The 23,785-nt window shown below is 50.1% G+C and overlaps 1 protein-coding gene and 1 long non-coding RNA gene across 5 annotated transcripts; one reads left to right on the plus strand and one right to left on the minus strand.

Moving 5' to 3' along the window:
- Positions 1-6,826: 6,826 nt before the first annotated feature.
- On the minus strand, positions 6,827-13,548 carry GLYCTK (glycerate kinase). 4 transcript variants are annotated; one of them, XM_064274433.1, is made up of 5 exons: positions 12,313-13,548; positions 9,441-9,856; positions 9,022-9,173; positions 8,150-8,325; positions 6,827-7,815 (listed from the first exon to the last, which is right to left on the minus strand). In XM_064274433.1, the coding sequence occupies exons 2-5, from the start codon at positions 9,815-9,817 to the stop codon at positions 6,949-6,951; spliced, it is 1,572 nt and encodes a 523-aa protein (XP_064130503.1). In that variant the 5' UTR covers positions 9,818-9,856; positions 12,313-13,548; the 3' UTR covers positions 6,827-6,948. The 4 variants fall into 4 exon arrangements, with proteins under 4 accessions (XP_064130503.1, XP_010588061.2, XP_064130502.1 ...); XM_010589759.3 differs by having other exon boundaries at positions 9,441-11,172; positions 12,313-12,365; XM_064274432.1 differs by having other exon boundaries at positions 9,441-10,999; positions 12,313-12,327.
- On the plus strand, positions 12,287-23,515 carry LOC135228470 (uncharacterized). The gene is made up of 2 exons (XR_010318975.1): positions 12,287-12,394; positions 13,845-23,515. It is a non-coding gene; the product is annotated as an uncharacterized LOC135228470 (long non-coding RNA).
- The last annotated feature ends 270 nt before the right edge of the window (positions 23,516-23,785 follow it).

Consider the following 23,785-nt stretch of genomic DNA (forward strand, 5'->3'; position numbering starts at 1 on the left):
TCTCTCATCTTCCTCTCCCTTCTCTCTTCCCTCTCCAGCCTCCACTCCTTCGCCCTCTCCCTCTCCCGCTGCCCCCCTCTCTCTCCCCCACCTCTTTGTTTCAGCTGAGAACCGGCTCCTCGGGACAGTTCCCATACTGCAGTGCCCCTGGCGAGGAGACAGCGCCACCGAGGTGAGGCCAGGGGATCCGGGGATGCCAGGCAGGGGCAGTGGAGCTCTGGGGGGCGAGCAGGTGGGGACAGCGGGCAGTCCGGGTGGGGAGCGTCCCTCCACCCAGGCCAGCAGTCAGAGTGCCAGCCCCGAATGTCCCTCCTGGTGGTCAGCAGGAGCCGAGGGTGGAGAGCAGCTGGATGGCCACGAGGCACAAGGCTGGATAGGAGCTGGCAGACTCTGCCCCTGCCCCGGTACCTGGCTTAGCAGGTGACCCTGGGCTGAGGGAGACCCTCAGTGGATTTGACTGGGTGGGCGGGGGCTGGGCTGCCCGAGCAGTGCGCCCCTGGAGGTTGGACTGTGCGCCCGGTCTGGAGCCCAGGGCTCTGATCCCTGACTCTGGCTGGGCTGCAGCTGCAGGTCTGCTGGGTGGCATTGGCGACCCTGTCCACAGGGTTGTGACCCTACAAGTGCCTGTCCCTGGCGGGGTTTGGGTTACTGGTCGGGGATGTTCTGAGGCTGCTCCCACTGTGGGGGTGTAGGCAGAGAAGGAGAAGACTGCTCCTGCTAGAGTCTGGCTGGTTTCACCCCAAGCCACTGACCCACAGGGTCACATGGCAGTGGCGGGGCTCTTCCCCTTCTAGGAATCTCTGACCAGCTCCCCCCAGATAGGGCCCCAGGACAGCTTTTCCCAGAGTTGCAAATGATAGGCATTCAGGCCAGAGAGCAGCTGTTCCAGCAGCCAGCTCCTGGGCTGGGCTGGACTGGGCTGGACAGGGGGAAGTGGGGGCAGGTGGAGACAGAGCCCTGGCTCCTGAGTGCCGCTACAGTGCAGTGTGATTATTGGAGGGCCACAAGGAGATCCTGAGACCCCAAAGCTGGACAGGTGGCTGTGAGTGAATGAAGGAACAGAAGCCAGTGTCAGCCCCGCCCCCTTCTCAGCTGGAGCTGGGGATGGTGAGGTGAGCCGCTCACATCCCCAGACAGGTGAGCTGGGGAGCTCCACTGGCTGCCAGAGGTGGGGCAAGAAAGGCCGGGAATGTGGGGGTACTTCCCACCAGGGTGCATCCTGGGGGCAGGGCCAAGTCCCACAGCTCTCTGAAACTCCAGGGAGCCAGTGGGAGGCTGGGTCATGGTAGGTAGTGATCACATGAGGCCGAGGTGCTAAGGGCAGTGGCCCCTCCAGGACTGGGCAGCTGGGGCACTAGTTTCCAGGGGCCAACTCCCCCTCTTCCCCTTGCCTTGGCAGGAGTCTCTTCCTCAAAGCAGGGCTGCAGCCCCTCCCAGGTGAAGCAATGTGTACAAAGAGGTGAAGCATGCTGTGGGCAGCAGCTGAGTGGCTGAGTGCCAAGGGCCAAGCTGGTCCTACCCTGCCCAGCCTAGCCAGCCAACAAAGGCCCTAGGGCAGACTGAGCCAGGGCATGTAGGACAGTGAAGCCTCAGGCCTGGCCCCGCTGGTCACCAGAGAGGGTTTTGACCCTCAGACATCCCTATCAGGAGAGAATGACCATTTCTTCCATAGCCTAGCCCCTCACGTGGCAGCCTGCCTAATTCATCGGCTTCCCCATCATCCAGAGGTGTGTCAGTGTCTCCTAACCCTTCACGATCCCCTAGCACATTCCAACCCCCTCCCCCCCAAGTCTGGGACTCATCATGTCTCTCACACACGTTCCATCTCCCTGCCTATTTGTCTAAGATATGACCGGGCCTCTCTCCCAGGCTGGGTCAGCTTACTCTGGGTCCAGATGACCCCCCATCAGGTTTGTGACCCCCCCCGGGGCACTGTGTACCCCGCTAGCCATCAGAGACTCACATACTACCCCCCTGTAGTGCCAGCCTAATGCCAGAGAGCACTGAGCTGCTTGCTCAGCCTCAGTCAGTGAGCACCCACTGGTTCCACCCTGCCCCTGCCCTGGAAGAGGGGGCCTGCATGAGCCGTGAGCTCCCTGGGCTTCTCCTTAGAAGAGGCCAGTACCTTTCTACTTCTTTCCCTCCCTCCCTGAGCTCCCCACCTTCACAGGGCTTTCCCACCAAGGTCTACCTGCTCCTCACACCTCCCCAGAAGGTGAGCAGGGCAAGGATGTTGTCCCCATTAGAGGAGAAAAACTAAGGCCTGGAGAAAGGAAAGTGACAGGCCAGGACAAGGACCTAGGACCTGACCCCCATTCCAGTGCTCCTTCTAGGTCTGCTAACTTTTTTTTTTTTTAAATACCACTAGCAAAATCCTGCTTAAAAGCAGGGCCCCTATGCACACCAAAATGTCCACCAGCTGCCCAGCCTCTCTATCCCTGAAGTCCCCAAGGCCCTGATGGCAATCCCAGGGATAGAGAGGCTCAGTTAACTCCTAGGGTGTCTGAGGCAGGGCTCCAGCCTTGGCTTTGAAGTGGTCATCTAAAGGATTGCCGGGGCTGACTGAAGGCTGCGGGCAGGCAGGGGCAGTGGGAGAAGATCCTTGGAGCCCACATGTGCAACCCTCGCACACCCCCTTGCATGCTTCCAACCCCTCTCTCTGTGTAAGGAAGGCAGCCAACAGAGCACGTGGGGAGCTTTGCACATATGTGTTCTTCCTGCCTCCAGTCTCCCAGCCTCGGCCCACTAACTCCAGCACCAAAGTCCTAGAACACAGCCTCATTGCATTACTACCCTGCAGAAAACCTGCTGTCAACATGAAGTCCAATCCCCTTGTCAAGTGGCCTCTGCCAGCCTTTACAGCCTCCTTGCCTCGCCATGTCCCCACATTCTAACCACACCAAACGGTGTGTCCCCACCCTGGAGTGGGACAGGGCACAGCTCAGAAGGTCCACTTGGTGACTGGTAATGGGGCTGAAACACAGGTGTCCACATACGCCCCCATGCTCACACTCACGTGAGTATACAGATGCGGATACACTCCTTTATGCAGACAGAAGCCCACCCCTCCATTGCATGTAACCTATTGCCATCAAGTGAATTCTGACTCATAGTGAGTCTGTAGCACAGTAGAACTGCCCCACATGGTTTCCAAGGCTGTAATCCTTATGGAAGCAGACTGCCACATCTTTCTCCCAAGAAGTGGCTGGTGGGTTCGAACCACTGACCTTTCAGTTAGCAATCAAGCACTTAACCACTGCGCCACCAGGGCTCCTCCCAATTGCACATAACCAAAATCAAACCAAGCCCGTTGCCATAAAGTTGATTCTGACTCATAGCAACCCTATAGGACAGGGTAGAACTGCTCCACAGAGTTACAAAGGAGCACCTGGTGGATCTGAACTGCTAACCCTTTGGTTAGCAGCTGTAGCACTTAACCACATGCCACCAGCATTTCCAACTGCACTTAGGATCGGCAAATCTGCCTTCTGGATCCCTAGAGAGGCCAAGCGTGGTCCTGTCCCCAACCCCAGCCCTGGAGGAGTAGGGAGGCAGGAGTGGATCTCATGGATCTTGCTGAGCCCCTACTGAGCCCCAGGGTCTCTGAGCCCCAAAGGGTGGGCAGTCGATGGTCAAGCAGGCCCCAGTTGGGCTCTCATCCTGGTTCTACAGCCGATTTGCTGTGTAGCTCCAGACATGCTACCTTCCCTTTCTGTTTCTCTGTAGATAAAACAAAGCAGCCGGGCCAGCTGCTCTCAGCTCACGCCAAATACAGAGAATGGAGGGGCGGTAAGCTTGCAGCAGTCGGGGAGGCTTCCAGGCGGTAGGGCAGGGGGTGCGATTGGAATTGGCTCATTGAGCTGGCTTCACAGGGGCCCTCCCCTGCACAGCACTGACAATGTGGCCAAGCCTGGGCAGTAACCTTCTAGCGACAGGGTGGGGTCAGCTGAGCCAGGATGCTGAGGGGGTTTCATGCTGGACGACTGTGTCCAGGTGAGCCGGTGTCTGGAGAGGGGTCAGTCCAGCCTGAACTCCTCCCACCGTCCCCACTGCCAGCCTGGGAGCCCTGGAGAGGCCGCTCGCCCCTGAGCCCCAGGTTTTCTCACCCCTGGGTGGGAGCAGGGAGGGTGTACCTCTGCTCTGCAGATGGAGGCCAAGGCCGTGTTTGGTTCCCTGTCCAACTGCTGCTGAGGGCACTTCCACAGTGCCAGCCCCAACAGTGGGCGCCCTCCATGGCTAAAGCCACCTGCTGGGCCACGGAAAGCTCCAAGGGGCGGGGGGATGAGGTGCGTGCATGGTCAGCAGTAACCTAAGCCAGGAGACAGAGGGAGAGCCCAGGGAAGCGAGCATGTTAATACCGGAAATTGTCATTTACGGAGTGAGTAATGAGTCCTGTTGAATGCCCACCGTGCAGGATTCATCTCATTGGATCATCTAGGCTACCATGAAGTCTGTCCTTTCTCGTATCAGGGGTGCTGAGTAAATCTGGATCTTGAGACAGGCCATGAACGATCTGGCCTCCCAGCCCCCACAAACAGGCACAGGGAAGAGGCCAAGAGAGGGCAGGGGGAGCCCCCAGCAAGACCCCACCCACACCCAAAGCCCTCAGGGAGGCCCAGGACCTGGTCTCCAGAAAACCCAGGACACACACACATTGGCGGGCTGGTGGGCAGCCCCGTGCGTGAGGCAGTACACCCCTGTGCTAAGCATCTGCGTGTGCACACGGGCAGGGGTATCTCCCCTCTCAGTATGCCACACCTGCACGCAGGTGCCACACACACACACTGGGGACATGGAGATAGGCCCTGGGCTGCAGCCTCTTCTCTCACCTGGGACTTGGCACCCAGTGCTAACAACTCATGCCCCCAAGCACAAGGATTGAGGCAGGAACGGCATACCAAGAGGCTGTCACGGGAGCACAGGGCACAGTGGGGACAATATCCCAACTGTGACCCTGGCCAGCAGGAACCCCATGTCAGGACAGAAGCAAGTGGTGTAAACTCCCCCCTTTCTTAAGCCTCCCTGGTCACCAGAGCCCAGCTCCCTTCCAATTGTCGGCCTACCTAGTGACCCAGGTCACAAACCACCTCCAAGCTCGGCTGTCCAGAGCCAAGTGGGGAAAAGAGACTGTTTCTAGGGGGAAAGCAGGCCGACGCTAGCCCAGAGCCCCTCAGGACCCTCATGGAGAAGCGAGGCTGGGGCAGAGGAGGGGCCGGCAGGAGCAGGCCCAGGCCTCGCTGTTCTCTATGGCTTTTTATTCCTATGTGATTCTACTGCTCACTCATATAGGGATTGGAGCCGTGGCGCACGGCGGGGGCAGCCAGCGGAGGGCTCTGACACTGAGCTAGGGGTCTGAAGGAAGCCAGGACGATGCCCCTCCTCTCCCAACCCAGGCTGCTTGCCAGGCCAAGGGAACCATCCTCGACAGCTCTACCCCGACTCCTCTTATCCTCAGCCTGCTGGACCCATCACTACTGCGACCCCACCATCCTAGCCCTGCCAAGCTGGCGCCAGGGCCCAGACTGTCCCCTGGGGGAGCAGCTGAAGGAACTGGAGATATTCAGCTTGAGAAAAGGGCTGCCATCAAGAAATGAGGTTGTGTCCTATGGCTAGGAATAGCCCCTAGAAAAAGAGGGCTGGGAGGCAGAGTAGACTCCAGCTCAGCCAAAGGTACGGTCTGTGGCAAAGAGCTGTCCAGAGTCAGAGGAACTTCCTTGGTAGCCAGGTAGTGAGCACCACCCAGCAAAGCCTTCAGAGGTCGAAAAGACTGTGGCAGGGATGCCACAGGGGAGGGTTAGGGTTTGTCTTAGGCATCCAATGCTGCTTTAACAGAAATACCACAAGTGGATGGCTCTAACAAAGAGAAATTTATTTTCTCATAGTCTAGTAGCTAGAAGTCCAAATTCAGGGCGTCAGCTCCAGGGGAAGGCTCTCTGTTGGCTCTGGAACAAGGTCCCTCTCATCAGTCTCCCCCTGGACTAGGTAGGAGATTCTCTGCGCAGGAACTCCGGGTCCAAAAGACATGCTCTGCTCCTGGCACTGCTTTCTTGGTGGTATGAAGTTCCCCTCCCCTGCTCCCTTCCCTTTCCTTTTTATCTCTTGAGAGATAAACGGTGGTGCAGGCCACACCCCAGGAAAACTCCTTTCACATTGGATCAGAGATGTGATCTGGGTAAAGGTGTTACAATTCCTCCTTAATCCTCTTTAACAGAAAATTACAATCACAAAATAGAGGACAATTACCCAATACTGGGAATCATGGCGTAATCAACTTCACACATATTTTTGGGAGACACAATTCAATCCACGACAGGGTTGGGTGGGTGGCCGGTCCCTCGCAGACCCCAGGGACTATGGTCCTTAGGCCTGTCCTCCTGGGATATCTGTTCACCAACACTAAGTGTGTTGGGACCCCACCTCAATCCACACAGGCTACAGAGAGAGGCACAGGCCCACGCTGACCACAAGCCCTGAGTATGCCCAGCCGGGAGGGGCATGGGGGATCCTGTCAGGTCCTGGCGTGGTGGTCCAAGCCCTACCCCACTGCCCCTCCCCAGGGCTCCCCTGCCAGTCAGCTCTGAGGGAGCTGAGAATCCACGGTATGGTCCTTTTTATTGTCACAGCCTTTCTTGCTTCACATCACGGAAAAGCCAGGCTGAAGGGCTCAGCAAAGGTGCTCAGGGGAGAAGAACAAGGGCGGTGAATTGGCCAAGAGGCCCACCCTGGTCCTCAGTGTGCCTGCTGCCGTGGCAGCCAGCCGGGGTGCAGGGGAGCCCCACCTGCCAGGGAGCAGAGAGGCCCTGGTTGGAGGTGTGAGGGCCAATCAAGCAGCCAGGGCCAAGGCAAGGAGGGGCCTTAGCCTAGTGAGACCCTGGGAACCAACCCGGGTCTTCCCAGGATGCTGCCCTTGCAGGCCTACTCTGGCCTCCCAAAGTGTGACCCATGCCATCACCGTGGCCGCAGGAACAAGAGGTGGGCATCCATAACATTGGTGCCAGTCAGCCCTGTGTGCAGCAGGTGTACCCCGCCCTGGAGGCGGCAGAAGAAGGTATGTGAGTCATTGTTGGCTAGGAAGGTGGCCACATCTAGCCCCTCGGTGGCGGCCTGGCTGGCAAGGTCAGACGTGACCCAGGCCCCAGCAGCATCTGTGGGTCCATCCTGCCCGTCGGTGCCACCACTCAAAAACAGCACGTCAATAGGCCCCAGTGGCTGCCGTCCTAGCTCTGCTCCGACACACAGGGCCAGCTCCTGGTTCCGGCCACCCTTGCCTGAGCCCCTCAGCTGCACAGTGGGCTCGCCTCCAGCCAGCAGGCAGACGGGACCCTGAGCCCCTGCCACAATCTCCAGAGCTTCTTCCAGCTGCAGGTCTGGGAGCTGGAGTTCGGCCTCAAGCCTGTACAGTTCTGCATCCTCCTCCCCAGAAGCCCAGGCCCCAGGCGGGATGAGGCGGGCTCCAGCTACTCGGGCCAGCAGCCCGTAGAACTGGGCCACACTTCTCACATCACCCTGTATGGCTGCACTCAGCACCACAGCCCGGTAGCCCAGTGCCTGGGCCTGCCGCTGGGCCTCAGCCAGCGCTACCACATTGGAACCAACGATCACGTTGAGGACATGACCACAGCTGTATGGCCCGTGGGGGTCAGAGTCGGCCCGCGCAAGCACAGTCTTCACGGAACGCGGCAGGGCAGCGCGGAGGCCGTAGCGGTTGATGATGTGCAAGCAATCTTGCACATTGTGGGCACTGGCCACAGTGGGGCCGCTGGCGATCACCTCCATGGGGTCACCCACCACATCAGACAGAATCAGGCTCACCACCTAGGCAAGGGTCATGGGGTCATGACTCAGTCCCACCTCCTCCTCACTCCAGAGCCCAGAAAGACTAACTGTTCCCTGTGTATCCCCACACCCTCATGCCACCTGCTTCCCCACCCATTTCTCAGCCCTCTCAGGTGGGTTTGAAGACACCTGGCCATGCGCGCTCCTCCACACCCTGTCTGGGGCCCCTCCCACGACTTCACCCACCCAGCCCAACAGACTCCCGCACCGGCCCCTGCCACTCTGCAGGCTGTTCTAGGCTGTCATCTCCCTGGTACATGTGAACTTGGCGCTATAGGCCCAGGGTTGCCTGGGAAAGGAGGTACTCACGTACCTGGGCAGGGTAGGCGGCCTGAGCCAGCCCCCCACCCTTGAGCTGGGACAGGGCCTTCCGGATGGTGTTCAGCTCCTGGATGGTGGCTCCGCGGGCTGCCAACAGCTTGGTGAGTGTCTGCTTCTCCTCTAGTGTGACTGGTGGGATGGGGGCTGGCAGCAAGGCTGAGCCTCCGCCTGCAGGGATAGTAAGGGCTTCAGGATTGAGGGGACAGAGAACAGAAACAGCCTCCCAGACAAAGGGACACACCAACCTGGGGACCCAGGAAGCATGCCAGGGGCAAACCAGGTCAAGGTCAGTGGTGTACAGGCCCACACTGAGGAAGGGAGTGCTGGTAAGGTGGGCTCTGGGTGCCCCCATGCGGACATGCAGGGAAAGTGCACATAGTTGCCCACCAGCCCTGGGCACCTGAAGTTGTCGCCTGCCTTGGGGCGCCCCAGGTCCCAGCAGACATTGGGAGGACTATTCCTTAAGAGCTCTGGAGCAGGGGCAGACCAGGAGGAGACAGTGGAGGACCAAGGAGAGGGTTCTGCAGGGCTGGAGACCTGGGTTCTAGCCCCAGCTAACATTAGCACAGACAGCAGTTATAGCCATGCCATTCCCCAAGGGCTCTGCTGATGCACCAGGCCCTGTGATAAGGGGTCCCCATGCACCCTCTCACCACCACCCAATAAGGTCAGTTCAGCCTCAGGGAGGACCCACCTCAGGGAAGGCCAGACGACTGGCCCAGGGCCACGCAGGAGTCAGCTACCCAGGCTCCTCACTGCCTCCCTTGCTCCCGTATTTTGCCCGGTAATCACGGAGGACTCAGACCACACAGTCCCTCGCAGACCTGGTATCTAGAGCCCCCCTGGCAAATCTGGCACCCCCACCTGAGATGAGCACCAGCAGCAGGTCATCAGCCGTGAGCCCCTCGGCCAGCTGCTGGATGGCCAGCGCAGCCCTCAGTGCATCACGGTCTGGCAGGTTGTTCTCAGCACCCTCGAAAACCTGGATACGGCTGTGAGGCTTCAGCAGCATCTCCCTGAGACGAGGGAGAACAGAGAGCAAAGGAAGGGGTGGGGAGAGACCCGGAGGCTTCTAGCTCCTCTCCTCCTCCCTCCCACCTGATTTCTCAGCTGCACAGGTGAAGAAACATGAACAAGGAGGCCCACTGACACCCATCCTAGAGCCAGGACAGGCCTAGGGAAAAAGGGAACCCGCCAAGGGAGGAAAGCCCTGATCCAGCCTGGGTCTGGGGCCAGGTTTCCCCCAGATGGGTAGTGGGGAGCAGCCCCCTGAGACTCCTTACTGCTTGCCAGCATGCTCCATGGCAGCTCGGATCCCCTTGGGAACACTGATCACACCCTGCACGAGATGCTGGCCCAGGAGCTCCTCGGCGGCAGCCGCCATGCCCAGCACAGCCTTGCCAAAGCCCACGAGGTAGAGGTTGTGCCGCAGCTGAAAGCTCCGGTCCCGCACCTTCAACTGCCTGCCGGTAGGGTCCAACGTCAGGACCCGGTGTAGCATGGGGCCCGGCAGCACAGCACCAACAGCACTCTCAAACAGTTGCTGCGCCTGCTCCGGTAGGGCCATGCCGCTGGCCAGCCGGGCCACTGGGCCCCACCAGGGGAGTGGGCACAAGGGGGCTCGGGCCAGGCGGGGTATGACCTGCAGGGTTGCAGCCATGCCCCACTGCTCTCAGCACTGCCTGGTGCCCATAGCTGCCTAAGGGGAAGAAAAGACCAGTCAGGGCTGTTGCAGGACCAGAGACAGGAGGCCCCCCCACACCTACTCTCTGAAGGCTCAGGACTGGTGGACCCCACAGCTGCTGCTGCAGGCATAGGCCATCTGCCCGCCCAAGGAGACTTCCTGAAGCCCATAGCTGCCTGATCTCACTCTGGGCCTCAGAGCCCAGCCCTGCCACCCAGCCATGTCCTCCTCTTCTGTAGACCACATGCTCCCCTCTGGGAGTTCTGCCCGAGTCCAAAGGTCCTGTTAGCTGAGCCCTCTTCCTGGGTTGGCCCTGTGGCTGAGTTAATCATCCACAGATTCCTGTCTGTGGGCTCCCGTCTCGCCCCTTTCCCACCCCCTGCCCTTCTGAGCCCTCACTCAGCAATACCCCTTTCTGGCACTGCTGCCGGAAAGCTACTGGTTGTCCCCCCAACTGATCTTAGGCCCAGTGACCTCTAGCCTGCTGTATTTCGTTAGCTCAGGGGACTGGGTTGGGGTTCCTGGGAAGGCTGGGTCTCTGTGGGGAGGCTGCAGGCTCACCAGGGCACCACCAGGCCAGGTCAGGCCCAAATTACACCCTCAGAGTGTGCGGCCTTAGGAATCCCAGCACTCAGGGCCAGTCCAGCAAGAGTTCCAGCTCAAATCAGGAATGACAGCAAAATCTGGCTCAGGGTGGAACCTTACGAAGTCCCAAGGCACCACGAGAAACCATGCCATGCAGGATAGGGAAGGACGCCCTTTTACCCACATAGCTGGCCAGACCCACTCCTGCCAAGAACATCCCCTTTGGCTCTGAAATAACAAAACAAGTCCTGGGTCACACCACCCACTACCGTAAGGGCCCAGTGGCTGGAGCCAGCAAAGGCCAGACTACCACATTTGAGCCCAGACAGCCATTTTCCCCACTGGGCAGGGGAAAAGCTAAAGAAGCCCTAAGGTGAAGGTCAGGAGACTGCAGAAGGGTTTAGGGACAATGAACCCCCAAAGAGCTCATCCGTAAAAAGGCATCTACTTTAATAAATGCCTCCCATAAATGCTGCATACTGACTGTATCAGCAAGTGTGGACTGAGCAGGGGAAGGAGGCTGGGGTCAGGATTCCAGCTCTACCACAGCTGTCCTGAGTGGCTGAGCCTCACCTGCAAAACGAGAGGTAGGATGAGATTAAGACTACTTACTGTGCTCCTCTCCCCCTGACAGCCTAGGGCTCTGCACAGAAAACCTGGAACCCAAACGTCAGTTCATCTCACACCCAAGTAACCTGGCAGCGTCCGGCCCTGGGCCACTTAGGCTGCATGGTCTTCAGCCTTCTCTGTGAAAGGGAACAGAAGGCATGGCCATGGGAGTGCTAAAAATGGGATCCAGCTTTTGCTGGGGGACCACTGGGGCTCGCCCATTATACATGGTACTAAAGCAGTTTTAATATCTAGCAACACTTGGTTTTGAGGGAGTGGGCAAGTTTCCAGCCTTGCTACTACCAGAGCAAAGTATCCAGTAACAAGGTGGGGGGTGGGGTGGGGGTCGGGACTAAGGCCTAGGGTTGCCAAATAAAACACAGGACGCCAAGTTAAATGTGAATTTCAAATAAATGAGTTATTTTTTTACAGTAAAAAAAAAAAACGAGTAATTTCTTAGTGTAAGTTTATAAGCTGGTACCTGGGTGGCACAGTTTGCACTTGACTACTGACCTAAAGGTTGACAGTTCAAATGCACCCTGCGGTGCTGTGGGAGAAAGGCCTAGCTATCTGGTTCCTTAAAAATTACAAGAAAACCCTGTGGAGCAGTTCTGCTCTATAAACACCTGAAGTCGTCATGAGTCACAACAGACTCCATCCACTGCAATGGGTCTGGTTTTTTGGTTTTGTTGTCCCATGCAATAACTGGGACATCCCATTATCCCACTGCTGTCGAGTCGATTCCGACTCATAGCGACCCTATAGGACAGAATAGAACTGCCCTATAGAGTTTCCAAGGAGCGCCTGGTGGATTTGAACTGATCGCTGACCTTTTGGTTAGCAGCCATAGCTCTTAACCGCTACGCCACCAGGGTTTCCAACTGGGACATAGTTACACTAAAAAATGACTCGTTGCTCATATTAAATTCAAATTTAACTAGACGTCCTGTATTTTTATTTGCTAAATCTGTCGATCCAGTGCCCTATACGGTCTTTCCTAAACTCCGGGACTCTCCATCACGAAACCCTGAAATGAGAAAACCCGCCTTGACTCCTCCCGGCCACTAGGTGGGGCTGGCCGGCCTGCACCTGCCCGAATCCGCCCCCCGGAAGTGACGTCACCCACGAGCTGAGAGCGCCGACCTCCGAGGGAAATGGTTGTGGGGAACGGTCGGTGATGACCCGAAGGATAACGGCCCACTGCCACCCCGACCAGGCGTCGCCCTGACGAGGGCGCGCTTCCGGGAGCCACGCGGGCCCTCGCGACGCGGACTCACCGCCCCACGGCTCCACTCCTCGTCACCTAACGCAGGAACCGGAAGTACCCGTGGGCGGACGGAGCGGAACCCGGAAGTGAGGGTATGAAGGCGGGTTGGGGCGTTGCCAGTGTGCGCTTCGACCCGACTGGGCGCCAGGAAGTCAGAAAACGTTCGGGGTTGTGTACCTGAGTCGGCGCTGCCACGCCAGGCCCTGCACTTGGGTCCTGATGGAGCAGACTCAGGAGCGGGAGTTGGGGCATCTCCGCCCCAGACCCGCTGTAAGACCTGTCACCTTCAGGCCTCGGTTTCTCCATTTCTGTTGTCGTTGGGCGCGGTTGGGTTGATTTCATAGCGACTTCACGTGACAGAGCCGAACTACCCCCACAGGGTTTTCTAGGAGCAGATCGCCGGATCTTTTCGCCCACAGATCTGCTGGGTGGGTTCAAACCGCTAACCTTTTGGTTAGCAGCCCAGTGCTTAACCTTGCGCCACCAGGGCTCCTTTCTTCATCTTTACGATGGGAGTAATAACCCCCACCTCCCCAAATTGCTATAATCCGTCCCCTGCTTTATCCTGTACAATCCAATCAGTCAGTAAATACGTCCTGAGCTCCTGTTAGGTGCCAGGCACTGGGCTGAGCAAACGGACTGAGGATCACACCCCTTCTTGCAAAGTCATCGCTGCCCTTCTCTACCGTTATAATCCTACAACTCATTGCTACCCCCACGGGCCATCACAGACAGCTCTGTCTCAGCAAGAGAGTTCTGTTACTTGATCCTCGAACCTACCGCAAACTCTGTGAACACGAATGAGCTTGGGCCCCCCTAGCTGTCCTTGCTTTCCCCCTGTGTCCGCCCTGAGCCGGGCTTTATAACTTCCCATAGTCAAAAGACAAGTCCCTACCAGACTCCAGAAACACAGATGAGTACACTGTATGTTTTTACTGACTTTTCTTGGAGAGGTGGAGGAGGGAGTTACACAACAGACTTCCTGAAAATCTCCTTGAAACGTCTTTCTCCTCATCCTGCTTCTGTCCACAGCTGCCACATCTCATAGGTCTCCAAACCATGCCCTTGTCATGAACTTGCTCTCTGAGTTTTTCTTTCCCTACCAGTCTCTCCCAAATGCCTTCCCTCCTCAGCAAAACAAAGGCACCTTCAGGAGGATCTACCAACCTTTTTTAGAGATGGAGGAGATTATAGCTATTTGAAATTTCATGGTTTTTCCTTGCTTATAACAATCTGTCTTCATCCATCCAATTGTTAATTCTTCCATCATTCAAAAGACATTTCTTGGGTGGCTTCTATGTGGGCCAAATGCAGTAGATGCTGGGATGAATAAGAACTGGTACATTTACTTGGGAAATTTTGCTTTTGTGATTACATACCCACACTGCTGGTGGGAGTGGAGATAGTGAGCACCTCTCTCAGTATTTAGTGCCAGAAACGTTCATAAACAAATAGCATCTACTGTGCCAGTGCTATTTTCTCAGACTATAAACAGGATACTAATTGCACCCATTTTTTATTCTGCCACCCCCATCCCCACAGCTACTCACAAGATGCCTTTGACAACAGCAAGATTTAAATGACCACTGGACTGTGAGCTCCTGGAAGGGGGTGAATTGGTCTAATTTGTATTTGTATTTCTATTGCCCTGCACATGATCAGACAAAAATAGAACCTGGATTGTTTTTCTTTTTTTGTAATTAACAGGAGCGCAGCAAAGTGCTCAGCTGAAAAGTACTGTAGACCCTGCTGCTAGGTAGAAAGTATTTCACAGAAGAAAAAGAGATGGGGGTAGGTGGAAGCAGAAGGCATCATGAAGCAGTGGAATTTAGACCTGAGGCAACGATTTGGCTTACCAGAATGCTTACACATTATCTTGATAATGGACATGATACCTCATGGGGATTTTATTTTAAAATAAGTAGAGAAATGCTCAGGTTTGTCAGGCATAAACTTACTTATGAGATAGCACACACGTAAGACCCCAAGACACTAGTTTGTTATTGTTGTTGTTAGGTGCAATCAAGTCGGTTGCAACTCATAGCAACCCCACGTACAATAGAACGAAACACTGCCCAGTCCTGCACCATCCTAGCAGTCGTTGTTATGCTTGAGCTCATTGTTGCAGCCACTGTGTCAATGCATTTTGTGGAGAGTCTCCCTCTCTTCTGCTGACCCTCTGCCAAGCATGATGTCCTTCTCCAAGGGCTCTCCTGATAACATGTCCAAATACATGAGATGAAGTCTCGCTATTCTTGCTTCTAAGGAGCGTTCTGGTTGTACTTCTAAGAAAGATTTGTTTGTTTTTCTGTCAGTACATGGCATATTCAATACTCTTCAACAATATCATAATTAAAAGGCATCAATTCTTCCTCTGTCTTCCTTATTTACCCTTCAGCTTTTCACACGCATATGAGGCGATCGAAAATACCATTGCTTGGGTCAGCCAAGCCTTAGTCCTCAAAGTGACATCTTTGCTTTTTAACATTTTAAAGAGACGTTTGGCAGCCAAAAAAACAAAACCAAACCCGTTGCCGTCGAGTCGATTCCAACTCATAGCGACCCTATAGGACAGAATAGAACTGCCCCATAGAGTTTCCAAGGAGTGCCTGATGGATTCAAACTGCTGACCTTTTGGTTAGCAATCATAGCTCTTAACCACTACACCACCAGGGATTCCCTCTTTGGCAGCAGATTTGCCCAGTGCAATATGTCCTTTGATTTCTTGACTGCGGCTTCCGTGGGCATTGATCATGGATCCAAGTAAAATGAAATCCTTGACGGCTTCAATATTTTCTCTGTTTAGCATGGCGTTGCTTATTGTTCCAGTTGTGAGGATATTTGTTTTATTTATGTTGAGGCGTAATCCATTCTGAAGGCTATAGTCTTTGATCTTCATCAGTAAGTGCTTCAAGTCCCCTTCACTTTTGGCAAGCAAGGTTGGGTCATCTGCATATTGCAGGTTGTTAATGAGTCTTCTTCCAATCCTGATACCAAGTTCTTTTTTATGTAGTCCAGCCTCTCAGATTATTTGCTCAACATACAGATTGAATAAGTATGGTGAAAGGATACAACCCTGATGCACACTTTTTCTGATTTTAAACCACGCAGTATCCCTTCGTTCTGTCTGAAAGACTGCCTCTTGGTCTATGTACAGGTTCTTCATGAGCACAATTAAGTACGTGGCGTGGAATTCTCATTCTTTACAATGTTATCCATAATTGTTATGATCCACACATTCAAATGCCTTTGCATAGTCAATAAAACACAGGTAAACATCTTTCTGGTATTCTCTGCTTTCAGCAAGATCCATCTGACATCAGCAGTGATGTTCCTCATTCCACTTCCTCTTCTGAACCTGGCTTGAATTTCTGGTAGTTCTCTTTCAAGGTACTGCTGCAACTGCTTTTGAATTATATTCAGCAAAATTTTACTTGCTTGTGATATTAATGATTAAAATTGTTTGATAATTTCCACATTCTGTTGGATCACCTTTCTTTGGAATGGGCACAAATATGGATCTCTTCAGTCAGTTGGCCAGGTAGCTGTCTTAAAAATTTCTTGGCATAGATGAGTGAGCACCTCCAGCATTGCATCCATTTGTTGAAACTTCTCAATTGGTATTCCATCAATTCCTGAAGGCTTATTTTTCACCAATGCAGCTTGTACCCTTCCTTCCTTACCATTGGTTCTTGATCATATGCTACTTCCTGAAATGGCTGAATGTTGACCAGTTCTTTTTGGAGCAGTGACTCTGTGTATTCCTTCCGTCCTCTTTTGATGCTTCCTGCATTGTTCAATATTTTGCCCACAGAGTTCTGCAGTATTGCAACTGAAGGCTTGAATTTTTTCTTCAGTTCTTTCAGCTTGAGAAATGCCCAGCATGTTCTTTTCCCCTTTTAGTTTTTTAACTCCAGGTCTTTGCACATTTCATTATAATACTTTATTGTGTCTTCTTTAGCTGCCCTCTGTCCTGCTCTTTTACTTCATTATTTCTTCCATTCACTTTAGCTACTCTATGTTCAAGAGCAAGTTTCAGAGTCTCTTCTGACATCCGTTTTGGTTTTTTTGTTTCTTTCCTGTCTTTTTAATGACCTTTTGCTTTCTTCATATATGATGTCCTTGATGTCATCTCACAGCTCATCTGGTCTTTGGTCATTAGTGTTCAATGAGTCAAATCTATCCTTGAGATGGTCTTTAAATTTAGGTGGTATATACCCAAGATTGTACTTTGTCTCTGGTGGGCTTGTTTTAATTTTCTTCAGCTTCAGCTTGCATATGAGAATTGATGGTCTGTTCCGAAGTCGGCACCTGGCCTTGTTCTGACTGATGATACTGAGCTTCTTCACCATCTCTTTGCACAGATAGTCGATTTGATTTCTGTGTATTCCATCCAGTGAGATCCATGTGTGTAGTCACCATGTATGTTGTTGAAAAAAAGTACTTGCAATGAATAAGTTGTTGGTCTTGCAAAATGCTATCATTTGATCTCTGGCATCATTTCTGTCACCAAGACTGTATCCTGCAATTACCGATCCTTCTTCTGGAGCCCTGGTGGCGCAATGGTTAAGAGCTATGGCAAGCTACAGCTGCTAACCAAAAGGTCAGTAGTTTGAATCTACCAGTTGCTCCTTGGAAACTGTACGGGGCAGTTCTACTCTGTTCTGTAGGGTCACTATGAATTGGAATTGACCCAATGGCAATGAGTTTTTTAATGCCTAGGATATCAATCATTCATTTAGACATTCGCTTAGACTTGGAGAATAGGGTACAATAAAGTTAGTCCATTGATTAAAGTCTGAGTCTTCAGCTTTCAGCTGTTTACCTTTAACGAGTAGTCTCAGGAGGAAGGCTTGACCAATAACTCCTCCTCGGGCGAGGTTCCACGCATAGCTTGGGTCCAGGGTTGGTAGCAGGGAAGTCTCCAGCAGAGCCTCTGGCAACCTGTCTTCAGAGAGGGTCAGAGACTTGATTGGCAGAGTCATTCAGCCTCTCCCTTGCTCTCTTTGGAAAAGCAAATTCCCAGGGGGTTTTATGTGGTTTAGCCTAAGGATCTTATGGGGAAGAGAGCTGTGCCCAGCTCATAGTGCATCAGGGTAACTCACGTCATAGGTTCGTAATCAGGGGGTGCACTTTAGGGGTATCTTAACATAGATAAGCTAAGGGCTATGCCATACCATATCACAGCAAGGTTGTTAGTTGCCGCTGAGTCAGTCTTGACTCATGGCAACTGCACGTGTGCAGAATAGAACTGCTCCATAATGTTTTCAAGGCTGTGGCCTTTCAGAAGCAGATCTACACACCTGTCATCTCTGGGTGTCTTCGAACTGCCAACCTTTCAGCTGGTAGTCCATCGCTTAACCATTTTTGAAACTCTGAGACTCCTACGACAAGGTTGTGGCTGATAAAATTAGAAGTTGTTTATGCCAGAGAGGTCATTTGTCAGTTTTAGGTTGTTTACAACTTAGCTTAAATGTTTAAGTCGCACATTCCGTGTTTCACACGTACGTGATTTGCGATCACTACGTTATAAGAATACATCACACAGGAAAATACGTCTACGGTCATTTTAGAGTGCAATTTGGCAGTAAGTATCAATATTAAAAACGTGACAGGAAATTTCACTTCAAGGAAATAACTGGCACGTGGACAAAAATAGACATTAAGATATTCAGCCCAGGGATTTTATATGAGTTTAAAGCTGTCTAAATATTCATTGATAAGAGAATTTATACAAATATAGTACTTTTAAACAGACATTAAAACATATTAATCATAATATTATTAAGGATGCATGAAAATTGTGTTACTTTTTGAGATGCTATTTTGTGACTAAAACAAAAAAATGTTGAAAAGACCATTTAAATACACATGAATTGAATTGTGTCCCTCAAAATATGTGTTTAGTTTCTGGCCTTTGTACCTGTGGATATGATCCTATTTGGAAAGAGGGTTTTTCTTTGGTTTTGTTAATAAGGTCATACCAGAGTAGGGTGGATCCTAAATCTAATCGCTTCTGAGTTATAAAAAGACCAGAATAGACAGAGACAAACACACTGGGGGTGAGGGAGGATGACATATGCCATGCGAGGACCATCTACCAGCTAAGGAATGCCAGGAGCTACTGACAAAGAAGGAATTCATTTGGCTGACACCCTGATTTACACTTTTAGCCCCCAGAGCTATATGAAAATAAATTTCTGTTCTGTTTTTTCTTCTCTTTTTTTTATATAAGTGAAGTTATAACAATATTTGTCCTTTTGTGATTGACTTATTTTACTCAGCATAATGTCTTCCAGCTCCATCCATACTGTACATGTATAAAGACTTTTCCTACCAGTTGCATAGTATCCCATTGTATTGTCATAGAGCTTAATCATGGAGGCTGCTTAAAGTAAAAACAAGTTTTATTGAGGAAAAAAAAATTCAAAAATTGTGAAACACAGTCTAGAAGCTCTCAACACAGTGTTTCACAGGGCAAAGAAAACAAGGGGTTTTTAATTCAGTAGAGAAGAAAACAAGTCTACCTGGTTACAATCATGGCATCTTGGATTTACATACAACTTTTAAGGACAATAGCAAGTTAAACTTCTACAAGGTTAGCTGATAGATTTCCTGGAGTTCAATCTTGTAAGAAATTTTCTGCTACATATACATTCTTCATGTTGCACAAACGTAATCTCAGAACTCTCAGGAAAACATTCCCTGACAAGCATTACTTCACAAACCATATTCTTGCCTCCTCCATTGTTGCTGAGAGTGGTTAAAGTTTCATTGTTTGTTAAAGTTTTCCCTTTTTTCTCTAAAGGTTACTTATCTAGCAAAGCACAGTGGAAATTTACAGGAATGACAGGCAGCAGTCTTACGCTAGGACTCAAAATGGCATCTGACTTTGGACAAGAACATAGCTCTTTGCTATTAATCAGGTGCCTCAATTATTCATTTTAGGTGTTCTTTTTCAGTAAGTATGTACCACATTTTGTTTATCCGTTCATCTGTTCATGGGCATTTAGGTTGTTTCTACGTTTTGGCTATTGTGACTAGTGCTAAAGTGAACATTGGCGTATAAGTCTTTGAGTCTCCACTTTCAAGTCTTTTCAATTTTTTGAGGAACTGCCACACTGTTTTCCACAATGGCCGTACTATTTTGCATTCTCACCAGCAATGGAAGAGGGTTTCAATTTCCCTACATCCTCGCCAACGTGTTTGTTTTAATCTTAGTCATCCTACTGGGAGTGAAATGGTATCTCTTTGTGGTTTTGATTTGCATCTATCTGATAGCTAATGACTTTGAGCATCTTTTCACTTTTGGTGGCCATTTGAATGTCCTCTTTGGTGAAATGTCTATTCAAGTCCTTTGCCCATTTTATGATTGTGTTGTCTTTTTGTTGTTGTCGTGAGGAAAAGTCTTATAAACTACTCCACATGATTTGTGTCTTTCTATAATGTCTTTATTAAATGGTTTGTTTCGGGTCTTACATTAATTTCATTAATTTATTACACATAAACACACATTAGCAGGTTCTTGGCCATCCCGGATGCCAGATATCTCAGATCACCAAAGGGGGTGAAAAATGAGAGGGACAGGTCAAACTTACAGCAAGCGAGGACAGCAATTAGATGGTGCAGTTCCATGATGCCGCTCATTGGTTGGTGATGATTTCCAATCTCACTGGTTAGTGATGGTCTCTGGATCATGCATAGCTCCCTGTGGGCTCATGAGCCTCGTAGCAGGAAGGCCTACAAGAAAGCCCAGGATGAGCTCTTGCTGCCCACTGCTTCATGACCATTCTGTTCGATGTCTCTGGAACTAGGAGTAAGCCCGGGATGAGCTGCCGCAGCCCACTGCTTCCTAGTTCTCAATGTATGACCGAGAGCATTGTCTCTTGAACTTAGGAGTAAGCCCGGGTGAGCTGCCGCAGCCCACTGCTTCCTAACTTCTCAACGTATGACCAAGTGGCTCTGGGAAAGCTCCGAGCGCGGTTGTCTCCTTCTATTGCTTCTTTTATACTCACTGGAGCTCTTTGAGCTCATCTGGTTGATGTTGATAAAGTCTGATGATGTTATGTGGGTTTCTTCTTGATGAAGTCTGTCAGTCTATCTGGTTATCCTGATATGACTATCTTCCTCGGTCAAGCCCACAATGTCTTTTCATCTCTTGGGCCCACTCCCCTCATTATAGACTGAACTGAAGATGACAGCCACACTTGTCCAGACATGTTCAAACATGTCTCATAAGCCTGCTCTCCACAGTTGTTAAGTTGTCAAAGTTTTATGTACATTTTGTTTATTAGATTCTTATCAGATATATAGTTTCCAAAGATATTCTCCCAGTTGTTAGCTTATCTTTTCCCTTTTTTGGGAAAGTCTTTTGATGAACAAAAGTTTTTAATTTTTATGAGGTCTCATTTATTTATTTTGTTTTTTTGCTGTTTGTGCTTTTGTTATATTAGGTAATCTATTGTTAAAAACTAGGCCTGACAGCATTGCCCCTGCATTTTCTTCTAAAAAGTTTATGGTTTTAGTTTGCACATTTAGGTCTTTAATTCATTTTGAATTTGTTTTTGTATATCATGTGAAGCATGAATCCTGTTTCATTTTTCTGCATATGGAAATCCAATTTTCCCAGCACTATTTATTGAAGAAACTCTTCTTTTCCCAAGGTGCTAAGAATGGACTTAGCACCTTTGTCAAAAATCAGTTGACCACAGATGTGTGTGTTTATTTCTGGACTCTCAATTCTATTCCATTGGTCTATGTGTCTATTGTTATGCCAGCAACAGGCTGTTTTGATTATTGTAGCTATAAACTATGTTTTAAAATCAGAAAGTGTGAGTCTTCCTATTCTGTTCTTCTCTTTCAACTTTGCTTTAGCTATTTGGGGCCTCTTGCCATTCCATATAAAGTTGAGTATTGCTTTCCCATTTTTGTAAAGAAGGTTTTTGGAATTTTGATCAGGATTGCATTGAATCTATAGATTTCTTTGGGTATTGTTGACATCTATCATGGAATGAATTATGTCCCCCCCCAAAAATGTGTGTATCAACTTGGTTAGGCCATGATTCCCAGTATTGTATGGTTGTCCTCCATTTTGTGATTGTAATTTTATGTTGAGAGGATTAGGGTGGGATTGTAATACTACTCTCACTCAGGTCACCTCCCTGATCCAAGGTAAAGGGAGTTTCCCTGGGGCGTGGTCTGCACCACATTTTATCCCTCAAGAGATAAAAGGAGAGGAAAGCAAGCAGAGTTGGGTACCTCATACCACCAAGAAAGCAGCACCAGGAGCAGAGTGCATCCTTTGGACACGGAGTCCCTGCGTCTGAGAAGCTCCTCAACCAGGGTAAGATTGAGGACAAGGACCTTTCTCCAGAGCCAACAGAAAGAGAAAGCCTTCCCCTGGAGCTGACACCCTGAATTTGGACTTGTAAGCTACTAGACTGTGAGAAAATAAATTTCTCTTTGTTAAAGCCATCCACTTGTGGTATTTCTGTTGTGGCAGCACTAGATGACTAAAACAACATCTTAACAATATTAAGTCCTCCAATCCATGAGCATGAAACATCTTTCCATTTAAGTCTTCAATTCCTTTCAGCAGGGTTTTATAATTTTTATTGTATGAGTCCTTCACATCCCTGGTTAATTTCATTCCTAGATTTTTTATTATCTTAGATGCTATTGTAAATGGAATTGTTTCCCTAATTTCCCTTTCAAATTTCTCATTGCTGGTGTATAGAAATCCAACTGATTTTTGTTTGTTGACCTCGTACCCTGCAACTTAGCAAAATTTCTCTATTATTTCTACAAGTTTTCTTGTGGAGTCTTTGAAATTTTCTATATATATGATCATATCATCTTCAAATAGAGATAATTTTACTTCTTCTTTTCCAATCTGGATACCTTTTATTTCTTTTTCTTGTCTTATTGCTGTGGCTAGAACTTCTAATAGAATATTTAATAGAAGTGGTGAGATTGGGTACCCTTATTTTGTTCCCAGTTTCAAGGGGCAAGCTCTTAGTTTTTCTCCCTTAAGTATAATGTTGGCTGTTGGCTTTTCATATATGCCCTGAATCACATTGAGGAATTTCCCTTTTATTCCAATCTTCTTCAAGGTTTTCATCAAGAAAGGGTGTTGGATTTTATCAAAAGCTTTTTCTGTATCCATAATCATGTGGTTCTTTTCCTTTGTTCTATTGATGTAGTGTATTATAAATTTCTGTTCTTTAAAGCCACCTGGAGCCCTGGTGGCACAGTGGTTAAGAGCTCACGCTGCTAACCAAAAGGTCGGCAGTTCAAATCCACCAGCCAATCCTTGGAAACCCTATGAGGCAGTTCTACTCTGTCCTCAAATGTTGCTTTGAGTTGGAATCAACTCGATGGCAATGTGTAAAGCCACCTACCTGTGGTATTTGTGTTAGAGCAGCACTAGGAAGCTAAGATAAGAGAATATAAGCTCTCCTCATTATTGCAGCAAGCTGAAGGAAAGAAGGCCATGGGTGGAGTGCATTATTCATATACCCTATTGGGGGAGGGTTTACTAAATTTATTCATTCAGGTTAAGCTTTAATTTAAATGTTCTCTTTGATAGCAAAGGAGGAGGTCATTCCTGGAAGATGTTGGGCAGTGAGTGACCAGAGGAATGTGGCAATAGTGGCACCCATCTTTACTAACAGTGCTGAATCTCAGAAATTCATTATAGATGAAGTACTCAGCCCCTGTAACTCTGAAATCTTCCCTCACCAAGCTCAAGGGGGCATCAGAGTAATGAATAGTGCAAATGTGGGAGACTAGTGCTCAGTCTTGGCCTTTCCTACCTGGACCGTCCCTGCAGATAAATCCTGCTCCTTGAGGAAGCTGATCACAGATAATGTGGAGAAGCCTGAAGAGTTTTGTCGGTGTTATCCCAAGAGCAGAGCCAATACGGTCATACGCCAAAGCCCCAACTCCTCTATTAATATTCATCCTATTGTCTTCCAGCATCAAACCATGGAAACAGTGTTGTGGTCAATAGTGCTGTTTACCAAATAAGTCCAGTTATACCCCCTTCCAGGTACATGGTAGGACTGTATTTCCTGGCTGCTTTCTGGTTGAATGGGGTCATGTGACTAGTTCTTGCCAATGAGTTGTGAGTGGAAGTGATGTGTACCACTTCTTCGTCTTTAATTGCCCACGTGAGACCCTCCTGTGCATTTTTTCCTTTGGACCTGGCAACTGGCAACATTTAAGATGGTGGCTTTTCTGTCAGCCCAAGACCCTGAGTGACTCTGATAAGAACCACAATGAACATGGTTTGTCCTTTGATGTTTAAGCCACTAAGGTGAGGGGTTTGTGTTACTGCACAATAATCTAGGCTACCCTGAGTGAAACACTCACTTTATCCTCTGGAAACTTAGTTTCAAAAATTTCAGAAATCAAGACCTGCATCTTAGAAGCTGGGTCCACTTTCTTCCTGATGTCAAATCATCTAGGAAGTGTTGGTTCCA

The sequence above is a fragment of the Loxodonta africana genome, chromosome 22 (genome assembly GCF_030014295.1).
Source record: "Loxodonta africana isolate mLoxAfr1 chromosome 22, mLoxAfr1.hap2, whole genome shotgun sequence".
Classification (NCBI taxonomy): Eukaryota; Metazoa; Chordata; class Mammalia; order Proboscidea; family Elephantidae; genus Loxodonta; species Loxodonta africana.

Excerpts from the sequence above, each read along its gene's own strand:
- GLYCTK (XM_064274433.1), bottom strand. The coding sequence starts at position 9,817 with ATGGCTGCAACCCTGCAGGTCATACCCCGCCTGGCCCGAGCCCCCTTG. Across the intron at positions 9,174-9,440 it reads ATGGAGCATGCTGGCAAGCA|GGAGATGCTGCTGAAGCCTC; the intron begins GTAAGGAGTCTC and ends CCCTCGTCTCAG. Across the intron at positions 8,326-9,021 it reads GCTGCTGGTGCTCATCTCAG|GCGGAGGCTCAGCCTTGCTG; the intron begins GTGGGGGTGCCA and ends CTATCCCTGCAG.